The 25573-nt window shown below is 27.5% G+C and overlaps 2 protein-coding genes across 2 annotated transcripts; both read right to left on the reverse strand.

The window, feature by feature from the left end:
* Positions 1-18709: 18709 nt before the first annotated feature.
* On the reverse strand, positions 18710-19786 carry LOC146720958 (F-box only protein 21-like). Its single transcript, XM_085487569.1, has 3 exons — positions 19622-19786; positions 19113-19398; positions 18710-18858 (listed from the first exon to the last, which is right to left on the reverse strand). Exons 1-3 carry the CDS (start codon positions 19733-19735, stop codon positions 18710-18712), a joined length of 549 nt encoding a protein of 182 aa, XP_085343695.1. The 5' UTR covers positions 19736-19786.
* A 4040-nt stretch (positions 19787-23826) lies between these two features.
* Positions 23827-24977, reverse strand: LOC146720959 (F-box only protein 21-like). The gene is made up of 4 exons (XM_085487570.1): positions 24562-24977; positions 24267-24412; positions 24024-24162; positions 23827-23856 (listed from the first exon to the last, which is right to left on the reverse strand). The coding sequence occupies exons 1-4, from the start codon at positions 24958-24960 to the stop codon at positions 23827-23829; spliced, it is 714 nt and encodes a 237-aa protein (XP_085343696.1). The 5' UTR covers positions 24961-24977.
* Positions 24978-25573: the final 596 nt, after the last annotated feature.

Consider the following 25573-nt stretch of genomic DNA (forward strand, 5'->3'; position numbering starts at 1 on the left):
CATTATGAATTCATATTTTCACATATCAAATTTTATTTTTTTTTATTTTTCTTATTCTTCTTCTCATCATTACTTATATCTTTTCGTTTCTTATCTTTTTTCCCTTCTTCTTTCTTTATCTCCCTGATTTTTAAATTCAATTAGTGCTTGTAATAAAATGTCATCGAGCCCATCTTCAAGCACTGAAATTTTTAAAAATTTAATTAGATATCTATATGTATAATGTAGATTTATATAGATATAATTAAAAGATATTATGCAATTAAAATATATATTAAAAAATTTTAAAATTTTAAATTAATTATTATTAATTTTTATTTACCGTTTCTAAATTCTTCCATTTCTTTGCCTTGTTGACATTTCATCCGTGCTGTCTTGCTCATCATAATGATTCAGTTCATGATATTGTAACGGCTTCACTACTTATGTTATTCTAAAAAAATACATAGAATATATATCTACAATTAAATTAATAATCTCTCTCTCTTTCTTTAAGACACACACGCTCTCTCTCTTTCTCTCTCTTGGTGTAACACTTGAAAAAACCGCATCGTCGCTATCTCCAAAATTTTTGCAACATTTTGATACCATGTGTTCAGAAATATTGCAAAAAAAGAAACATACTCTCCTCTGAGGAAAAAAAAATTAAAAAATTTAAAAAAAACCCCACAACAGCCACCTCCGAAAAATTTGCAACATTTTAGTACCAATTTCATGAAAATCGGTCCACAAATGCGGAAGTAGTTCGCGTATATACATACAGACAGACGGTGCTTATATATAAAGATACTATTGTAGTCTCAGATTTTTAAATATATATATATATATATATATATATATATATATATATATATAAACATATTTTATGATGAATCAAATTTTCCATTAGTTTAATGAGATGGGCATCTACGACATATCCGCGATGATTACATTTATTACTAATATGAGATCGGAACTATTGCATACATACATCGGTCATTCAATGGGTGCAACCAGTTTTTATATAACGGCGTCAAAGCGTCCGGAAATCGCTCAAATGGTGCGAATGATGATCAACCTTGCGCCAGCGGTTTATACAAACCATATGCAAAGTCCAATACGATATTTGGTCTCCTACAAAAAAGAATTACAGGTAAAGTAATATGTAAAGCTATTGTGTTACATGAAAAGAATTCATTACCATATAATAACTGTTTATAACAATATTTCTTTTTGTCAACAAAAGAAAATTAGGTATATTATGTTTTATTTTTACACTATAAAATATGTATGTATATAAACACATCCCTAGAGAATATCATTTTTTTAAAAATACTATTCTTAAGAGGATCCTAAACGTTTTGGCCGCAATCTGACGGGTGCTTTGAGAAGTCTTGTTTTTTTTTCCTTTTTTGTCGACAAAGAGTAATGGGATTTTTCTTTCACGGCAAACTTTTGCCGGATAATTTCTTGAGATCTATCATAAGAAATAATTGCGATCAAAATAAAAATTTCTGCAACAATGTGATATCTATGATTTTCGGTACTAATCGCGAACAGTTTAATCACGTAAGTAATAATTTTGTGAATGTCGTCATCAAAATACAAGTACATGATGATTAAAGTCGTTTCGTCCCGTGATTTGTATGATCACGCTTCAAATTATAATGTAAATTGAATATTAATATTTTGATCAAATAAATTTTTAATATTTAAAATTGTTAATATATTTCCATAATATAAAATTTTGATAATATAAAATATTTTGATAATAGAAATTCTATCAAGTACTTATCGTTTGATTTCGACAATATTCAAATATTGTTAAAAAAATAACAAAAATATAAATAAATTCCCAGTTATTAATGAAAAATAAAAATATGTTTCTTGCATTTAAAAAAACTATAGTCATCTTATTCTACATGTTATGTTTTTTTTTTTTTTACTTAGACTCTACTGCCCGTCATCTTCAGTTACTTTCCGGCCGGTTGCCTCGATTAAGACGACGGCGCATTTCGCTCAGATAATTGAATCGGGCGAGTTTCGTCAATATGACTACGGTCGCGCGAGAAAATCTCGTGATATACAACTTGGTGGAGCTTCCGGAATATGATCTAGCGAATATCACGATACCAGTTGCTTTGTTCTATTTCGACGATGACAAGTGATCAGCTCGATGGTAGGTAACGAAAAAATCTGAAATATTAAGTATTTTATATTTAAAATTTAATTTGTTTTTATAAAAGTTATATTTATATTAAAAAATATATTAATGTATAAAAATAAAAAACTATATATGTATTATACAATTATATTTTTTTTATTACTTTTTTACTGTTTTTTAAAAATTGATGTTCAAATAAAAATACATATGCAATAGAGATTAATTTGTATATTTGTTATGCGTTAAATTGTATATAAATGAAACAGAAAAGAGTAGTAGTTTTTGTGTAAATAACACGTGAAAACGATTTTTTTCAAGGATTTGAAGAGGTTGTCCCATGTATTACCCAACGTAATGGACTTATATCAAATATCGGAGTCCAAATTTAACCATCTGGACTTTTTATGGGCCAACAATGCGCCTCAACTTGTATACGAAAAAATTTTCCAGATTATGAGAGAGGAGAATCCAAATAATATTACATCTACGAAATAATGATACGTCGATAATTAAAATAATAGATAAATGTTACATATCTTTACTAATAAATACGATTTATGACAGTTCAGGAATTATTAATTCAATGAAACATAAATTTATTATACTTTAATATTATTTACAATTTAGAGTAGAACTAATTAGTAAAAATGAGAATTAAGAATAATATTGTAAGGATAGCTACAATATAATACATAAATATAATAGAAGTTAATATAAAGATGAAAAGACATGATAAGTGAATAAATATAATTTAAAAAAACAATTTGTGCAAGAATTTTAATACGTTTATTGATCCATTTATTATATTGTAAACACATAATTTTCTCTTTGCATTATACAATCGTTTCTGTCAGAAACAGATGAAATAAATAAAAGACTTTGCTTTTGTTTTTTCGTTAAAGAATTTTTTTGACAAACAATAAATCTTTTTGACTATTCAAAAGATTATAAGAAAAAAGGAAAGAGGCTTAGGATCATTTGAAAAAAAATTATTCTCCCGAGTTTCTCAGAAATTTTATCGTCTGCAAAAAAAATGTTTAAAACGAAACAAAGGCACATCTGTCTTTTGTTCATTTTATTTACTTTTGGCGGAAAGATGGAGCGGAAGAAAAGAATAATAATCAATATATTTATTTCAAAAAAGAAAATAAAAAATAACAATTTCTAAAGAATGATTTATATATGTACAATTTATAAAGAAACTAATTGTTTAGGATCTTATATTTGTTACAAATTAAAATTTTTTATATATAATTATATATATATAGGGTAAAGTGGGGTGTTGTGTGCCATGGGGTGTCGTGTGCCACTCAGTTTACCGCCATGTCGGATTAGTATGACGTCATCTACGTAATGTCAGCTTAGTTTCTAGACCTACTCTCACTTTTCATGAGCATCCGACGCTTGTGCACGCGTCCCACAAGTTTTACGAATTGTTCTCGTTTCGTTGTGCTCCGTAAAGTTTTCTAGACGATTCTTCTTCACGCAATTTTGCAGGCAAGTGAAGCGACAGGTAAATCTTCAGATATTTAAAAGTATCTATGGACTATTGCCTTCAAAATCGTTTAAAGTGATTTTGTGCTAATGTAGCATGTGACGAGGTTATGGTGGCTATTTCGAAATGTAGCATATGGGATGTTGTGTGCCACTCCATTTTCGACATTTTACTCGTCGCACAAAAACCGTACCGGCAACAAAAACTCCTCCCTCTGGATCATCAGATGTGGAGGACCGTCGACTTCTGCATTATTTGTATGCGCAATATGCCTAAAAAAACTGAACAGAAATAACGCAATTCATTGCAATGAATGCGATCGGGCTGTTCATCTAAAGTGTGCAAATATGAAAACAGGATATTTCACTTGTTCTCAATGCGAAGCGGCTGAAACTGATTAAACTTTTTTCTATTATAATTATGAACGTATATTTTCATTTTTTCAAAGTTCAATAAAAAACATTTATCAAAAATGCTATTTTCTACTATTTACAGTCGTGGCACACAACACCCCACAAATTTTCAAAATCCCAAATTTACACTTTTTTTTCAGAATTCGAAAAACAATTTCAAAATTTGCGAAATTCAAAAAACTGCTATTACAGGTTCTTCGGCAATAAGATAAGCTAAAAATAGAATGTTTAACATTACAACAATATGCATTTTTGAGAAAGTTATGGTCCAAAAACAAAACCCGGCACACAACACCCCACTTTACCTTATGTAGATATATATATATATATATATATATATATATATATACATATATAATCGTAAAATTATATGTTAAATATATGTTTATGTTTATACATAATTATATAAATTTAATATATAATAATATATAAATATAAATAATTATATAAATATAATAATATAATTATATAAATTATAATTATACTTATAATTATAATATAATTATAATTATAATTATATAATATAATATATGAACCCCTTAAGGGTTCATATATAATTATGTCAAATTATATATGAAACATATATATATTTATATATATGAAGAAATACTTATTACATAATATATATATATATATATATATATGTATATATATATATATATTTAATTTTTTTTAATTATATATAAAAAGCATTTTTATCTAATTATGTATATGGACATATTTCATATATAATTTTGCGATTATATGTATTTTTTTCTATATAATTTTATATTGTTATCATAAAAAAATTTTTTACAAGAATTTTATAATGTCACTATTTACATTTTAATTTTGTGTTTTCTACTATAATTAGATTGAGAATTATTTTTTATAAGTGGCAACATAGAAATTGTATTTATAAATTTTTGTTCTCTCAAATTTGCTCTGCATTTGAACTGTGATTAAAGTGTCACACACACACACAATAAATGTTTTACAATAATATTTTATTTAATGAGATTACAGACATTAATATTAATCTTAATTAATCTCTGATTCTTTTCTTAGTTCTTCTAATTCTGTTCTTTTTTTTTTGGTTTTCGGATCAACAGTTTAGCTGTTTTCCAGAAGATTCGTTTTTTCCTTTTTAGACTTTGTAAATGTTTTTTTCAGAAAGGGATAAAATAACTCAAATAGCACATGTTAATCTCATAATTTTTCACTGTGCCTAATTGTTTTATGATAAACTGTCCAAAACACTAATCAGAAACGTATCGACACGAATGTTTTCAAAGTCATAATTCCCAAACGTATTTTTTACATTTTTACAGACAACAAAATTTATTTTTTAAAATGTATTTATTTTTTCTTTAACTATTTTTTTTAATTCTATATATAAAGCTTTTCATATAATTTGGAATTTTTTTAAAATGATAATCTGAATATTTCAAAATTTAAAATTTATATGTAAAAAATATGTATATTTAAATATATTTTAACATTTTTGAAACATATTTTATATAAAAAAAATTGTGCAAAAGAAAATTTGCACATTATTACTTCCTCGTCATACTATTTTGCCGATTAGGATGACTTTTCAATTATGACTTTCTTATAAAGGAAACTTAACTTTGCACATTGCTTGATTACATTGAATTTAATTTCCTCTATGAGGAAGCCATAATTGAATAATTATTCTAATTAGCAAAATAATATGGTTCGGAAGCAATGTGCAAATTTCCGTTTGCACAATTTTTTTAATTCTTTGTACAAAACTTGACTTACATGTAATTAAGCTAAATCAGACAATTTCAATCAATTAATCAATCTCTCTCTTTTGTTATCAACGTTGAGCTTAGATAATTTTAAAATTAGCTAGATAAAGATGAGATGAAAATACGTAAATTTATCTTAGATCAAACAAAAATAATTTTGTATTAAATGTATCTAGATAAATAAGGTAAAATTATACAATGATTCATCTAGATAACTTCTCGATAATGTTATTTTTAAGATCGTTTATAAACACAGTTAAAAAATGTAAAAAGAAATATAAGTTTCTTATTTTTATTCTGAATTATTATTCCTTAAGTTCTACTAATTATGTATTTTCATGTACTATGATTCTAAATTAAATTATCTGAACATTATTCTAGATAATTTCGTGAAGATAATACTTTTTTTTTTCCAAATGATTAATATCTATATAAAAATAAGATGACGCCAAAATTTTATCTAGTTGATTTCATTTATATAATTTTATTCTTTAATTACTTACCACGATATCAATTACGCCGTTGCGTAAAACTATTTGATATTTTTGTGATAGATATCCTGATGTATCGGTGGTAGATCAATGAATTGTATATCAATAGAATTTATAATATCTCGCGACCGTAATCACCATAACAAAACTTAGCAGACCGGTATACGTCAATGAAATGCAGAATTGTCTTAGCTGAAACATCGGTTAAATCGTGATTCTGGGTTATAGTAGTAGAATGGTGGATGGTGTGGTAGTGGAGTCTAAACAGAAAAGGAGCACATACAAAGTTCAATTTCAAGTATTCTGACGTTTAAACGACGGGCAATCGTGCAGATCAAAGATTTAATCAAGGTTACATTTCTGTTTGTTACTGCGATCGAAAAATTTAGTATCCCTTATGTAATCTATATTTATAATTCTATATACAATTATAATGAAAGGTATTCGAAAGTAACGAATTCTTACTATATGCTGACGATTTAAAAATCTTTCGTAGAGTAAATAACTTAATGACGCAAGATTGATGCGGCAGGATCTTTTTTGCTTGGTGATTAAAGTAAGCGAACAAAAATTACAGTTCAATCTGCCTAAATTAATGTTACATGAGAAATCTGAGAAAAACTATTTTACTTTTGAGCATGACTACTTCTGGAGTGGAGCCTCTTTCTTAATAATTGCTTCGATGAATGATCTCGGCGTAACTTTTTGCTGAAATTTGTTTTTTGAAATAGATGTTTTAAATATTGTAAATCAATTATTTAAAGAATTTGGTGTCGTCATACGTTTGTGTAGATACTCCAAGAAAATTGAGAATTTTATACTGTACATCAATTACATGATTTGCTATTATATAAATAAAATTATGTAGAATAATGTAGATAATTATCTAGATGAAACTATAACATCTTATCTTTATATAGACACTAAAAAATAAATAATAAATAAATAAGTAGATCTATTAATAAATAAATATGTAAAAATCTTGAATAAAATAATAAATAATAATAAATTGTAATTAATTATTTAATTATAATTAATTTATTATTAATTTTTTAATCTTAAAAAATATTTAACCACAAGATTATTATACCATTATTTAAATTCGAATCTTAGATTCTTTATGCTCACAATAACTCAGTTTACGTTGTACTATTTTTTCTAAAATGATTTAAATTTGAGTAACTATTAGTTTTAATTATTCATTAAATAAATCAATGGAATTATTTATGATAAATATTTCTTTTTATCAAAAGTCGAGAGTAAAAAATTGGATAGTATAATCGTTAGTATCTTTAGTATATTTAATCCATCGCCATTTTTAATTCCCAATTAAATAAATAGCTATTATACATATATTATATAAATGTTAAAATCAGTTACCTAATTAAAAGTTAAAATCAGGGAAAGCCAAATTTAAACCGGTTTTGGCATAATATATTTTTTATTTTATATTTAGTACGGTATCTAGAAAACTGGGATGCAATACAAAATTGGCGAATAACTGATATACATATATTACACGTATTTTCATTTTTCAATTATTTTCTTTGTACTGTAGAGATAACAAATATATTTGTTGATAAATACGTGGATTAAATAAAATTATTCTTACACATGTATAATCGATTCATTGTTACTCAGAAGAAATTTTTATATCCATTAATTAATCAGTTCTTTAATAGTATGTTTAATAGTATTATATATATATTTATAGTATTCTTAAAAATGTAATGACATTTATTTAAGAATTAATAGAAGTTTAGTAAAGGTCAAATTTTTCTTGTTTTTTTACATATGTAAATGTTATATATATTTGTATAATTTTGCAATAGTAGGCAGATAGTGTGCGTGTAAGTGTTTCTATGCAAAATTATCACCGACTCGTCGTCCTCAGTAGTTTTATCTCTTCCTTTGTAGAGATATATTCTTCTCTATTTTCGGAATATAAATCAAAGCCGGATATAGTGATATAGTAAATGTTTTAGTGAATCTAGCGAGATAATTAAAAATCAATCGTGTCTACGTTAATGTGTTGTTAGAATAAAATCACATCAATCTCTCGAGATTCCTGTTGCAAAACAATAAGAAAAAAATAATTTGATTTTATTATCTATATATATAAGCACCGTCCGTCTGTCTGTCTGTCTGTCTGTACCCGAACTACTTCCGCATTTGTGGACCGATTGTCTCGAAATTGGTACCAATTTTTCGGGGGTGGCTGCTGTGGGGTTTTTTTTTTAATTTTTTATTTTATTTTTTTTCCTCAGAGGAGGGTATGTTTTTGCAAAAAAAAATTTTTTTTGCAATATTTCTGAACACATGGTATCAAAATGTTGCAAAATTTTTGGAGTTAGCGACGATGCGGTTTTTTTAAGTGTTACACTTCCACCCACTCACCCACCCACGCATTTACCCACATGCATGCGCATTTATGGACCAATTTTTCACGAAATTAGTACAAAAATGTTGCAAATTTTTCTGAGGAAACTGCTGTGTGGGTTTTTTAAGTTTACGCCTCCACCCACGCATCCACACCGCGCAATCGCATACTTATGAACCGATGTTTTTGTAAATCGGTACCAAATTGTTGCAAATTTTTGGAGATGGAGACGATGCGGTTTTTTCAAGTGTTACACCTCCACCCACGCATTCACACCACACGCATGCGCATTTATGGACCAATTTTCACGAAATTGGTACAAAAATGTTGCAAATTTTTAGTCTGAGAAAAGCTGCTGTGTGGGTTTTTTAGGTTTACGCCCCCACCCACGCATCCACCCACGCAATCGCATATTTATGAACGGATTTTTGTAAAAATTGGTACCAAAATGTTGCAAATTTTTTGGAGATGGCGACGATGTGGTTTTTTCAAGTGTTACACCTCCACCACGCATTCACCCACACGCATGCGCATTTATGGACCCAATTTTCGACGAAATGGTTACAAAAATGTTGCAAATTTTTCGGGAAAGCTGTGTGTGGGTTTATTTTTAGGTTTACGCCCCCACCCACGAATACACCACGCAATCGCAGATTTATGAAAGGATTTTTGTAAAAATTGGCTACCAAATGTTTGCAACTTTTTCTGAGAAAGCTGATGGGTGGGTTTTTTTTTTAGGTTTTAGCACCCACCACGCATTCAACAACGCAATCGCATAATATTATGAACGGATTTTTGTAAACTGGTACCAAAAATGTTGAAAAAATTTTTGGAGATGGGCGACGATGTGGTTTTTTCAAGTGTTACACCTACACCACGCATTCCATTCACCCACACCGCAGCGCATTTAGGACCAATTTCACGAAATTGGTACAAAATGTTGCCTTTGCAAAATTGTTCTGAGAAAAGCTGCTGTGTGTTTCTTTTAAAGTTTTTATCCCACCAATGATCACCCACGCATCAACATTATTCACAGACCTTTTTTCGAAAATTTGTACTCAAATTTTGTCCGGGATGGCTAATACCTATATGCGTTTAAAACTTTTATCACTTTATTTATCCAACCCCCGCCACCCACGTAATCCACGCCCCAGTGCCATACGCATTTATTGACTTGTGGACACCAGAAAGTAATTTTTAAAAAAATGGTGTACGTGTTTGTGAGTTGTAATTTAAAGTGAAAAATGTTTTAAAAAAAAAATGGAATATACGGGAAATTTTGTTAAATTGAAGAATTATTATGAATTGTATGAGAGCTAAATTTATAGCGGTTAGAGGTTGGGGTACATAGAATAAAATAAAAATTGAGTAAATGTAAAAACGGATATAAAATAATAATAAAAAAAAAATATTTAAAGTTAATTAATAAAATAACGTTTTATAATTTAAAAAAAAATATGAAATTGTTTTGTGGAGGGAATTAAACTAAACAAAGAAAAAATAAAATAAAATATATAATACATATTTAAATTATGCAAAGCGCGGTTTGTGTAAACTAAAATATCTGGGAGAAGAAGAGAAAGAAAAGTAACATAGTAGTCATCCAAAAAAAATTTAAAAATTTATTTGATATAAATTTCGTGAAAGTCGGACACAAATGGGAAGAGTTCGGCGGTTAATAATACAAAAAAAGAAATATTAATTTTTGGGTTTAAAAACGGATTTGGATGGTATTTAATGGAATTATTTAAGGATTTTAATTCATGGATTAGGTATTATTTAATTAAATTTAATATTTAATTTTATTTATTAATTTTAAGATTATTTGTTTAATATAGGCTATATGAGGCGACCCCTCGCGCAAAGCGCGACGGTCCGAATCCGAATCGGGTCTCGAACCGCGGTGGTACGAATATTAGAAAAGGCTTTGAGAGGACGCGCGAAGCCGCCGGTCCGAAAAAGCTAGTATGTGTATATTTTGCATTTACATCTTTCTCACCACAATTAATATTAAGAAATAAAAGTATGCATTAAAAATATAGATAGAATATTTTAATTATTGAAAAAATTCGACATCTATGTGGAGAACTGATGAATGCTGAAAGTTAATCGATTAATTGTTATAAAGTACCTCCTATATCAAATAAGGTGTCTAAAAGTTTTCGCGATTCTGTGTGCGGACTTTTCGTTCTCATCTTTGTCATAAAAATCTCCAGCAAAGTTCCATCGATAAAAGGGAAAAATGATTAACGACGGTACGAAACGAGGAAGATGACAAATTTCAACAATCAGTAGCGATTAAATGAAAATAATGCGTTGATTGTGTGAAAAAAGTTTGCCAACAATTCTCAATAATGTATTGTATGTTATGAAGATGATGATCAAATAAAGATATAAACTCGAACACCAATTCGACAAAATGCAATCACAAGGAAATTTCACCGCCACAGGGAAAGTTATAAAAATTTATCGAAGAAAACAATTCCGTGTGTCAAATAGTGTCTTTGAAAATGGCCAACGATAGTAAAGAAATTAACATCGTTCCAGACGAAAAATGTCATAATAATTACTTGCATTCTACTCAGTTGTTTCTCGGTAACAGTCTGAGTTTGAATGACGGCAAAATGCATTCCGGAGAAAATTTTAATACCGTCTTCCGATGTGACGAATCCACAAACGATTCCATGGAGAACGAAAGCAGAAAAAAGTAGACAGAAAAAAGTAGGACGCAATTGTTTCATTTGCCCGTCCATGATCGTGCTTGAAACGCACTGTTTTAATGTAAATAGAATGTCAATACGATTATAAGCTTTTTATCAATTGTTCCATTTATTTATCTCATTCTGAAACATTATTTAAATAATTCATATTGTTTCTTGCTGTCATCTCGGAAAAAAGAATGGTTCGAAGTGATTTACTGGACCGCGAAAATTTCTAATCAAGTTGGAGGGACGAGATAAAGAACATTCCCAGCGGACTCGCTCGGAAAATTGTTATTTAGAGTATACGAACTTGAATTTATACGTTTATTATTTTTGATTGCAAATATTTCTAGTGTCGTTCCATATTGCAAGAGAACTTCGAAAATGTATAAGGCTTTACGTTGTGCAAATGACAGCTGCTTCTCCGTCGTAGCATAATTCAGGCTGTGAAATATTACATCATATATATCTGAAGTGGAAATACCATTCCCGTTGTATTACACTGGGTACAGTATATCAAAAAAAAATATTATATATACTATATGCAATCAATGTAGGGTACTACTGTCAAGCATAAGTATATTCGCATATTTTTAATCTTTTTAAAATTTAAATGTATAACTTTTCAAAAATATAACGATTAAGAATGAAATAAAATTAAAATTTAATGCTTTTTTTAACAATTGCGTTTGTTGCAAACAAAATGTATATATACAAACATATATATTCTTATAACATACGTATGGTCTGGCCTATAATATTGAGGTTTAGATTTTAGGTTAGCCTTCTTGAAATACCATTTAAGTTATTTATATTGACAGTATCAGTAGTAGTTCATAAAATATTGTATAAAGTTAATGCCGGGATGTAGAGTAACACTCTATTTTTTTAAATGGGGTTTTGCTATAAGAGAAAAACTTGCGAGTTACTCATTTAAACGCGTTCTCAGTTAAATTAAATTTATTTATTATTATAGCTTTTATTTTATTCATTTCAGTTGTCAATTAGTTTTTTATATATCGGGTTACTTCTGGCTAAGTACATGAGCTTAATATGGTGGGACCTTCAGATAAATGGGCAAGTATTAACATTTTATGTATGTTTGCTTGCCCCTAGTTTATTTGGACGTTACGGAATTATGTTATATCTTAAATATAAAACAGATATTTTGTTTCGCTACATATATTTTTTGAAATTAAAAATCAGCATATAGATAATAAGCAATGTAGCATAATTATAAAATATTTAGTAAAATATTTAACGCAGTTTTTTATTCCTATTAATATCCAATTTTTCTTTAAGTTTTTCACATTATACGAGCCTCTAATATTATATCGCGTTTGATCTTCTTTTTTTATGTATAAAATAGGCAATACAATTAATTTTTAACATAAATACTTTGTCTCCACAATCTAAAATAAAAATTTAGATTATCTTACTAAAATATTATGTAAATATGTAAAAGTAGTTTATAACTATAAAAATTGTCATACTATTACTATTTCCATGGTAATTGAGTGAGGGTTTCTTAAAATTTGCTTTGATCAAAAACAAACATAATTTAACTCTTTAATTTCTTTTATCTATACTTACATTAATTAAATACGACAAACACAATTGAGGGATTCTGTCGTTACAAAAAAAAATGTCAATCGGAGAAAAGACAAACGGAAAAAAAAAAGAAGTTACTGTATTATGATATTTTGCGTATGGTTGTCATTTATACTTGGGTGTTTGTGTCATCGTGTGGAATTTATTTCCCAAGTATATACCAATAAAATTGGAGGGACCCTTGAATTTGAAATAAAAAATGTTTGGTATTTGTAATAAAGTATGTTCTTAGGATAAGTCATGAATGCTATAAAAATTTTAACGTATTGAAAAAGTATAAATTTTATGAAAGATATAAATAATATGATGAATCATAATAGTAATAATAATAAATAATACATAATAATAATAAGTTTATTCTTTCAGTCTAAACGTGGTTGTATTATTCCTGGAATCAAAGCTGTCTGTTTACTTTAGTAGCGTTTGCTTATTCATTTCTACGTATTGAATAATTAAACGATTTGAAAAAATACAGACTTTGGTCTAACAGATTCAGAAGCAAACGGTATAATGACAATAAAAAATGGCCGAGTATTCTGACATGTTTTGTATTTTTTGACATTTGAAACAAACAACGTGCACCTTTTTTCTATTGATTTCCTTTTTTCTTCGGAATGTAAATTAAACATAATCGATATAATTATAGGAAAAAAAAACAGGATTGCAGTAACTTGAATTGTGTTTTTCCGAGAAAGTCGATGTAAGTAATACGAGAAAGTCTCAATGTCGCAAATAGTGAGTGATAATAAAGGTACTAATGTACATTTATTTTTAAAAGGAACATTACATTTTTGAACAAGTTCTTTAAACAACTATTCTTTCCCCCTTTTAGGTTTCGTAATTTATTCCATATTTTTCAATTTAATTATTTGATATTAAAATTTATTTTTTATTGAAAGATTACTAATATTTATATATGAATATATATATAATTATATATATATAGATATATTATATACAGGGTGTACGGTAACTAACGCCCCTGATCAAAAGATTACAAGTGGATTCTTTGGGTCAATTTGGGAAACGATTTTCCTCAGCCAACATGTCTCGAAAAAGGTCATCATTTTTACAGCTTGCCAAAAGTGTCATGATGTATCTTTATAATAAGCCTCAAATTAACAATTTTATTTTAGTAAAACTCTACCTGAAATTAACTGAAGGAACTTTAATTATGTTAGACTTTTAACTCCAAAACACGTTTAGTTTTCAAAAAACCCATTTTTCAATCGCTTATACTCGAAAATTATGACTTCTCAACATTTTGCTAAGAGAAAAATGTCTCCCCAATTGGAAGAGAATCCGCCCTTAACATGGTCCGTTAGTACCGGAACCCTGTATATATACATTTTTAGGTGAATCATATATAAAGGTATTTATCGTGATATTTATACTATTAGCTAAAATTGGTCTGTTTTTTTGGGGGGCATAAATGTCATGGTCTTTTGGAACTAAGAAAAAAATATTACTTTATTTAGTTTTGTTCGCTATTGGGCAGAGTCCTATCTTTGTCATATTTGTATGGAAAAAAAACAAGGATTCCAAGTTGATTGTTTTACTGAAACGATTCGGATACGAGACAAAGGCAACATCGATCTGACATCAGACTGAATTAATACATATGTTGGTTATGACCGAATGTAGAACTATGCGGAGAAGAAAAGAAAATTGTCACGCGAAAGATTCGTCCAAGAGATTGAAATCTAGTATTGTATTGTAATTAATTGTAAAAAAGTTTCATAGCAGTCATGAACGAACGATACTCTGCAATTTAATATCTAGACAAAACAAAACCCCCCCCCCGCGCACTTGCGCCTGTCATTATATGCGTTATTTTTTTTGTATTTTGTGTGGATGCAACTAACGTTGTCTTAATTGTACTTTATTTAATTTTATTTTGCCCCCAAAATGTCAAGTTGTTAGTGACAGTGCTTGATTATGATTGGAGCCAATAGGCATCGTAGAAAAGTGGAACAAATGTCAACAATGTGCTTTTTAAATAGAAAAACTAAAATGCAGACAGCTAAAGCGAGTGCTTCCGTAGAGGCCCTAAGACTCTAGTGTTTACTCGATGATCTTTCATATAAAAATATTTATTTGATATCTTATATACAATTACGAAAGTTAAAAGGCAACCTTTTTTTCTTAAAAAACCCTGAAAATTTGAAAAAATTAAACTTTTTATCCGCATAACTTTCTATGAGAAACTTAGGACAAACTTAACAAGAAAAATGTTTTCTATTTTCATTTTGCTTTGGTCAATTTTTGTATTTAAAAACTTTTTTTTTAAGCAGGGGTTTTAAAGATTTAAAAGGGTTGGTTTGTTTTTTTTTTTTCTGTCGTGGGCGCTATTCTATGATTCTTTTTAATAACATTCTATGGTAAACGGGAAATGGCCCAAATATATCGAAATGTTATTTAATAAATAGTTTGTTTTAAAAAATATTTTTTATTTGATAAATATTTTTGATCAGAACGAATTTTTGCTGCGGCTCATTATCCATTATTATTTATAATTAGTTTTTTCGTTTCAGCTTTGTCCAATTGTTTAAAAAAATTTTTTATTATCTATTTTTTTAATATTTTTATTATCAGAACTCTTATTTGGAAGAGCATTGTACATGCCCAGAACTACACGCGAGAATGTTGAAGAAAATCAGAACTGTCATACTAAAATAAGTAGCTCACATTTATATTTCAAAATACGGAGTTTTTCGGAAATAATAATTGTTTTAATAACAATTTCGGAAATAATAATGTTTAATAATTTTCTAATTATATTTGTCATTAGAAATTTTTAGAAGAGTATTGCACTAGCCCAGAATTAATCGAGACCTGTTTAGTAGAAAGCAGAATTGTCGAAATAGTATCAGAAGATCAACATTATATATTCAAGAATACGTTGTTTTTCGGATAAAATAAAAATTGATTTAAAAAATTTATATTCAATATTTCTATAGTACATTGTTTTCACATAATCTCGTACTAAGAACATGTCAACGTACAAATTCTTTATTTAGTAGACATATTAAAAAATGCTCATTATAATGTTTGCGGAAATTTAATTGTCGAATTTATATAGTTTAATGAGGTCATAAATATTTTATTCAAATATTTAGATATTATATTGTCTGAAAATTAATTGGGCTCTATAAAAACATGCAGCGTACAAATTATTTTACTTAAATATAATAGAATTTACGTATAAAGTTCATGAGAGGAAATGCTTGATTTTTAATCTTAAGGATCAATCAAAATATTTTATTTAAATATTTCAATCTCATCATTATATCGATAATAAATATATGTATTATATATGTGTAATTAGACTTTATGATATAGAATGACACCAAAAATACACAGTGCACATCACGTTGCAGGACACCCTTGTATATTGTCAAGGTCATTGTTTTGATTGTGGAGTAGCATTTAATAGATTTCGGATACTGTATAAGATACTACAATAGATTTCGTTTCGCATTTCACTGCAGAAGTGGTGGTTAGTGTAACCTTTGTCACACATAGATAATTAATTTATATTAGTTTTAATTTTCAAAGATATTTTAACCACAAATTATACGATTATTTAAATTTTAATCTTAGATTTTTTATGCCTCCTATAACTCAGTTTACGTTTGCTATTTTTATTGTACTATATTTTTTAAAATGATTTAAATTTGAGTAATTATTAGAAATTTAGAGATTATGACCAACTATAAAGTAACCGTGTATCATGCTTTATTCGTTATTGAATAAAAGATTTACATACGCCGCCGACTTCACTTTAATCTTTTTCAGTATAAAATTACAAATTATAAAATATAAAAATAGAAGTTATGAATGATTAACAACGGCATGATAAAAACCAGGGTTGGGAAGTAACGCGTTAATTGTGACGCCGTTGCCGTTACAGTTACTTTTTTTCGGTAATGATTTGGTACGCCGTTACTTTTTTCTATTTGTAACGAAAAAGTAAGGACGTTATATTTTCTATCGTAACGAGTAACGAAATTGATTCGTTACTTTTATCGTTACTTTTTAATATATTGCTATTATGGCTGTTCATATTTAGATTTTAATATATAAGATCGGATTTATGATGAATATCTTTTATGAGAAACAGTGATATATGTCATTGAGTAGAATTCATGTTTAATAGGATTAAGTTAATATGTATAATTTTATTATATTATAAGAAAAATATAATAAAAAAGTATATATGAAATATAAAAAAATATTTAAAAATTAAAATTTTTATACGCATTTTATGTTCGCCTTATATTACTTAACACTAGAAAAAAAGTAACGGACAGTAACGATTTTTTAATCGTTACTTTTAAGTAACGGTAACGAGTTACTTTTTAAAAATAACTTTCCCAATCCTGATAAAAACAAAAAAAGCCAATGAATATTTATTCGTGGTCATATGGAAAAGTATTATAAACCGCACGGCATAGCCTAACAGTATTATCCAGCTTACAATTTTGTCGTTGGAAAGCGCGAAGTTGCTATTTTTAGCTGAGAATCGTCAATTTGTGACCATGTCATTTTAATGATAAAAAGTTTGTACAGAAGTTTCTTTTTTTATAGATAATGTATTTAAAGTTGTCATAAGCTTTTTCTTGCTGCGGAGTCTAGGACGTGACATATTATTAGTTATTATTAGTTTTAATTATTTATTAAAGAAATCAATGGAATCGTTTTATAATAATAAAAATGTTTTTTTTTCGTTTATAATAATAAAAATATTTTTTAATCGTTTTGTTAATTGTTTATAATAATAAAATTGTTTTTTTTTTTCGTCAAAAGTCGAGAGTGAAAAATTAAATATCAACGTCATCTGACCCATTGTTATATTTAATTCCTAATTACATGAATAGTTTATATAAATGTCAAGGTAAAAAAAGTCGAATCTAAACCGGTTTTTAAAATAATATTTTGCTTTTATTTTATTTGCTATGGTACCTATAGAAACGAATACGGAATACAAGATTTAGCGATTGACGATGAATTGATATTTTAAATGTAATTTCATTTTTTAATCATTTCTTTTTACTCTAGACTTAAAAAATATATTCGTTGATAAATTCGTGAAATAAATAAATTATTCTTACAAATGTATTATCGGTTAAGTGTTATTCGAAAGAAATTTTTCTTTCCATAAAACAACCTGATTTTTTAAGTAATCTAATGTAGTATTATATTTACATATTTAATGTTATACTTAAAAATATAATGGCTTTTCATTAAGAGTCAAATAGTTCAGTAGACGTAATCGCGTTTTCCATATTAGGTGTTATCGTAATATATATCAAATTTGATCAGTATAATAATTATAATTAATAATTATCTGCGTTCATAATCGTTTATTTTAAAAGATTTATATAAATATATAAATAATATAATATATGTATATATGTATGCATAAAAATATAATGTAATATTATGTATTAATATATTTTTATATTCAATATTCCACGTTTGTGTCATCGTATGTAAAATATATTTTGGCTATATTTATACACAGTCACAAATATATATTGTACATATTTCATCTGACTCTTAATAGTGCACAGAACCAATACATGTACCTTAAATTTAATTAACACAATTAGCATTAATCTTATAATTTATAATATTATCTAATTGTAGTACCTTATACTTATAATTTAATCTAATTTTTCTATAATATAATGTAATATTTTATTATCTAAAATTAATTATATTGTTGTTTTGGCAGTTACAGCAGCGTCTTGCGGATATTTTTTTGCCAGGTTTTGGTTCGGTACGTAATGCGTCTCTTCATATTTAGAAAAATATCGGCCTATTTCACTATTTTCTATCCGTCCAGTTGTTAAAGTCAGTGAATCTAATTAAAACATAAAAATTAAAAAATTATTTATGATAACTAAGATAAATTAAATAATAAATTCAATAAATAATAAAAAATACATACAATAATAACAACTAAAATAAATAAAATTAATTAAATTTAAAATTGAGATCGAATAAATATAAAATAAAGTAAAATATTTTTTACATTGTGTACAGAAAGATGGATTCATGGACTAAAAAATATAATATGAAATAAAATAAGACTACAAATATAAATTATATTCATACTTTCTCCCGCGTAACACATTTCGTCTTTTTCAGTCAGAATTAGATAATTTGTTTGTTGTTTGATTGCACTAAAATTACTATAGATCTTCAATGGCAAAATTGGATTAAATATTTTGCTTGTGTCAAAGTGAATATTATTTCTATCCATATATCTGCACCATCCGATTATTACTCCCTTAAAACATTTGAGTGTAGGTTGATTACAATTTACGATCATTCCAACCGCAAATTTTTCTTCTGATCTTGTATTTATTGATTGTTCTGTATTTTTAATGAAAAAAATGACCTGGAAAAGAGCATTAGATTTTAATTGCTATTTGTCGTTAATTATAATCTCTAGATATAGACTTTTAGCAAGTATCAGTACAACCAATTATATTACAGATAATTATAATTTATATTTATAAATGTATATGTGTTATCGGAGAAAAATTTTAAAGATAACTTTTTATCGTTTATACTTATTATATATTAATGTGTGTGTATAAGCATGAATAATGCTGACATACCACATTTTCATTCGTAAAGTGGTGTAACATGATCATTTCACGCGGCATGATCATCAAAGTTTTATTATACCAGTTCTTCATATTCACAAGTATTTCCAGCATATCTAGCATCATCTGAAAAAGGAAAAATTGTGAATATAGTGTCCGGATTACAAAGTAAGAAAATTGTTATCAAGAGACACGGTAGTGTCTCGCGACCAGTTAAGGGCGTAGCGGAGACACCGTGTATCTTAACGCGAGTCGGACATTTGAGTCTTTATAATATTTCGAATCCTCAATAATGGCTGAAGCAATCGAGTTTATACTAGACTTAATCGATAGATTGAGTTTGAATTATATAATAAAAGTGTCTTTATTTCTGCTCTACGTGATTTGTAAGCAGAGATATATAAATGCAAAGTCAAAATATGAAAAATTTCTATTAAGAAACGTCCCCGTCATTATCATCATCGACCACGCATACATAGTAGTATCGTGTTACACGTATTCACACGTATACAACACATGCGCACACATATATCACACGTACACAACACATGCAAGATGCATGTAGTGGTAATTTTGTCCATCTCGCACGTTTTACAACAGATGGCGATAGTGGCGCTCCGCCATATCGGCAGCGTGCGGGGTTATGTTGGCTAACTCTCTCTCTCTCTCTCTCTCTCTCTCTCGCTCTCTCTCTCTCTCTCTCTCCATCTCTCTCTCCTCTCTCTCTCATCTCTCTCTCTCCTCTCTCTCTCTCTCTCTCTCTCTCTCTCTCTCTCTCTCTCTCATCTCTCTCTCTCTCTCTTTCTCACACACACACACACACACACACACTCTCTCATTCTCACTCACTCACTCACTGTTCGTCTTGTGTACTTATTTAGTACATTCATGATTAAACATCTATATGCATTAATGTGAAATTTACTTACAATTAGTTTACTTGAAATATTCAATCTCTAAAGTGTTTATCTTATAAGATAGACAAAAAAATCTGAGTAAATAATAAGAAAAAAAAACAAGGATTATTATTGTCATAATTTTTTATCAATTAAGTACTCTCAACTATCCAATAATTAAATAAATACGTACAAATGTGCGCGCGTGTACACACATACACATATTGATATATTAAAGAGATTGAAGGAGAGGAAGGAGAAGATAATAATTTAAATATTCACATATATTTTCAAATATTATATATGAATTTATAGTTTACATATCTAATTAATAATGAATTTCTAATTATATTAAACATATCAAAATAAAGACATACATGTATTTATCAAATGAATAAAATTATTGAATACAGACTTAAAAAATTTATTAAACATAGACTTAAAAAATTAATTAATTAAACATATTCCAAATTTAGAAAAAATAAACTTTATTTATATATGCAACAGCTTTTTAAACTAAATTTTGAAATTCTATTTTATATTAGACAATTATCTCAATCAACATCTACGTCCACATTAGCTGCACTGCAGACTACCTCTACAGCCACATTATCTGCTCCGCGGATATAGCGTTATGCCAATACGATACATTACATGTACTTACTTACTTGCCTTTACTGTACCAACTCTTGTTCTTTCCACGTAATCATGTTTTTACAGTTATCGTTTGCTGTATATCTTCCAGCAAACTTTATTTCGTGTGAAGTGTATTTAATTAATTAAATCTCTGCGAAAGATTGAGAAGATGAAGGGATAATTCAAACTATGAAGACATGGTTACATGGAAAAGACAAGAGTTGATACAATAATAAAGACATACATGTATTTGTATCCTGCTGGCATAAGGTTATAGAAGTTGATTGAGATTGAAAAATAATAATGAAAATAATAAAAAAAATAAAGACACATGTATTTGTATCGTGCTGGCATAAAGTTATAAAAGTTGATTGAGATTGAAAAATAATAATAAAAATAATTAAAAAAAGGAAATATTCAATCATCATTTAAAAGCATATTTGAAATCTGTAGAATAAACAGTTTTTGCAAAAAATGTGGAGCATTTGAGCTCTAGTAAGTCTAAAAATAAATGTAAACATCAATTAATAATAACTGATGTTATATATATATTATATATATAAACCAATTTGTTGCAATATTCACTATAAAAGGTTGTAAGGGTAAGATGGCTAAAAGTGAATAATTTAAAAGATAGTTAACATAATTTTACATAAACTGAAATATTTCATAAAATAAAATATTTGTAATATTTCGCAGTTTATGTAAGATTATGTAAAAATTATACCTTTACAACTTTTTATAGTAAATATTGCGAGGAATCGATTTATATGAGAAAAATTAAGGTAATTCTATTTTGAAAATATAAGTGACCTTTAAATAACCTTGAAAATCGCCGTTTAGGAAAAAGTCTGTGTCAACTTTTTCTTTTTCGAAATCCTGCAACTTTTATCTAAATTTAATAGAAAATGTATAAAAAATGCTCGACATTAGTACACACACACACACACACATATGGGTAAATTTATATAAATAGGGTGCTTTAGGAGGAATGATCAGGATTCTAGGATATGATTGTACACATCATTTTAAGCAAAGAAGTTTAGATAAACATGTTTAATAATTGTTCTATTCCGGTCATAAAAATATACAAAAATGAATGATATAATCTCTAAAAACTCACCTTTAAAAAAAGGTAAAAAAAGGCGACCAGTTAAGGGCACGCCATTAACAAAAATTATCCATTGCAAACCCATGTAGAATCCTATCCTATTGCAAACCCATGTAGAATCCTATGAAAAATTAATCATTGCAAACCCATGTAGAATCCTAGGCAAAATTAACCATTGCAAACCCATGTAGAATCGTACCCATTGCAAACCTATGTAGAATCCTATGAAAAATTAACCATTGCAAACTCATGTAGAATCCTATGAAAAATTAACCATTGCAAACCCATGTAGAATTGTATTAAAAATTATCCATTGCAAACTTATGTAGAATCCTACATTGCAAACCCATGTACAATAGAATTGTATGAAAAATTATCGATTATAAACCCATGTACAATCGTAACAAAAGTAATGAAATAAAAAAAAAATTGCGCCAAGTGAAAGTAGAAACTTGTACCAGTGGAAAATTAAAGTTGCAGACATATATAGAGTCGTATAATGAATCAGTAAAAATTTAAATTTGAAAATGTAGAATCGTACCATAAAAAAACTTATCTTTTAAAAAAAAAGATAAACAAGATGCCAAGTCCATGCGCCATGTGAAAAAGAAATAAAAAAATTTTAGTTAAAAAAACTGGGAGCGCTGCTAAATAATATTCTAACAATATTAAAATTAAATTGTTACTTTTAAACTCATTACAGTTAAAATATGTTTTGTGTTTAAATTAATTAATGTTACTTTAAGGTGCATTGTAATTTTGAAACTTAGCAGCGCGCCCAGTTTTTTTAACTAAAATTTTTTTATTTCTTTTTCACATGGCGCATGGACTTGGCATCTTGTTTATCTTTTTTTTTAAAAGATAAGTTTTTTTATGGTACGATTCTACATTTTCAAATTTAAATTTTTACTGATTCATTATACGACTCTATATATGTCTGCAACTTTAATTTTCCACTGGTACAAGTTTCTACTTTCACTTGGCGCAATTTTTTTTTTATTTCATTACTTTTGTTACGATTGTACATGGGTTTATAATCGATAATTTTTCATACAATTCTATTGTACATGGGTTTGCAATGTAGGATTCTACATAAGTTTGCAATGGATAATTTTTAATACAATTCTACATGGGTTTGCAATGGTTAATTTTTCATAGGATTCTACATGAGTTTGCAATGGTTAATTTTTCATAGGATTCTACATAGGTTTGCAATGGGTACGATTCTACATGGGTTTGCAATGGTTAATTTTGCCTAGGATTCTACATGGGTTTGCAATGATTAATTTTTCATAGGATTCTTCATGGGTTTGCAATAGGATAGGATTCTACATGGGTTTGCAATGGATAATTTTTGTTAATGGCGTGCCCTTAACTGGTCGCCTTTTTTTACCTTTTTTTAAAGGTGAGTTTTTAGAGATTATAAATATATACATGTAACATATTTCGTAAATTATTAAATTGCAAATTAAATAATATAATAAATATATCTGACGATTATCTAGTAAATTTTTTACTTAGAATTATTTTTTAAAACATTTCACGGAAATAATTTTTATTTAAAAAAGAAATTGTTATATAAAAATATCTAAAACTTTAAAGACCTATAATCATAAGATTAAGATTGAAATTTTAAAAATTACAAATATACTTAAGTTGAGATTTTGTATTAGTTTTTTATATTTTTACATTACCATTATCGAAAACAAAATAAAAATACTCGTCCACTAAATATATATTTGCCAAAAATTTAATAGACATATTTACTAACCTCTTCAGCTGGAATAGTTAAAATGGATTCGTGTGCTGGATACAACTTTCTGCATAATGACAATTTATTGTCAATACAATCCGGAAATTTGGCAGATATTATATTGAAACATCTTGCATTTTCTAAGCCAATAGTAGTACTGTAAACAATAATCAATATACATATGTGTATGTTTATATATGAATGTATAAAAAGAGAATAAAAATGCAAGATTCGGATAATTCCAAAATTATATATACTTACTAATTTGGTTTCCAAAATATACAGATAAGAGTATCAAAGGTATATGTAGACAATTTAATTACGTCGCAACGCAAACCAAGTCTCCTAGCGACGCTATGATATATTATCGATAAAATAATTTTTTGACCATATTTATTTTCCAGGACCTGTGTCAGAAATTACAATACAAAAATTAATTATAAAAAGAGAGAATATTTTTATAATATAAAAAACACATTTAGACACACATGTTCAAAGCATGATTGATAATTATAATTATTATACATTTTATAATTATAATCTAATATCAACTTACATTATCTATACATATGTATTCCAATTTAGAGTCTTTCGATTTGTTTGGTAGAAAATGTAATTTGTCAAATATATATTCTTGGAGTGTATCCATAATCTTAGTTCCTTCCGTTTCGTTCCAATAATTATTGTCGATATTGTTATTTTCCCAATAGGAAAAAATCTCAGAGGATGTCAAAAATATGGGATGATCAGGATGCTTTTCCGCGAGACATTTCAGCGCTCCTTGTGTTACATTATTTAGTGATGTTTTCACCTTCGAGAAAAAAATATCCTTTTCTGGTTGAAGCCATTGGGCAAAAATAGTAGCGCACCGTTCTAAAAGCTGCTCTCTCTGAGGTTGTTTTTTAAATATTTCCCACTTTTCTCTCGTCGAATGTTGTCTCAGATAGCAAAACATGTTTTTAATGCAATATCTTTTCGTCAGATCGCAATCAGGTCTCCTGAAAAAGTTATATATTAATTGTGCAAAAGTACATTAGTAATGTTGTGCTTACATGACTTCAAAATTAGCTTAAAGGTAAGATAAAAATATGTAAATTTATCTTATCGTTAGATAATATAAAGATAATTTTGTTTTAAATATATCTATAGTCCAGTAAAATTAGACTTTAATTTCATAAAATTTAGGAGCAAGCTGAATTTTTGTGGAAAACCTTATTTTGATATTTTAATGAAATCTTGAAAAGTCTCTTAATTTCAACCAAGACGTTTTTTTTTAAAGGGGGATAAAAGGGGGTAAATTTTAGTTTTTTGCCATTATCTCAAAAACTATCAATTTTTCGAGAAAAATAGTTACTATCAAAATTGTAGCTCATAAAATTCCCTACAAAAAAGGTCATTATACTTTTTTCGTACAACTAATCGTTTTTTAGTAAAACGTGCGGTAAAGTTGCAATATTTCTAATATAATATTTCTGCACTTTTTAGTCACATATAATACTATATAAATAAAATATATTTAAAATAGTAAAATTAAATAAATATATTTATACATAATATAGATAACAGCA

The sequence above is a fragment of the Nylanderia fulva genome, unplaced genomic scaffold, assembly GCF_048542155.1.
Source record: "Nylanderia fulva isolate GAGA-0341 unplaced genomic scaffold, ASM4854215v1 Scaffold577, whole genome shotgun sequence".
Taxonomy (NCBI): domain Eukaryota; kingdom Metazoa; phylum Arthropoda; class Insecta; order Hymenoptera; family Formicidae; genus Nylanderia; species Nylanderia fulva.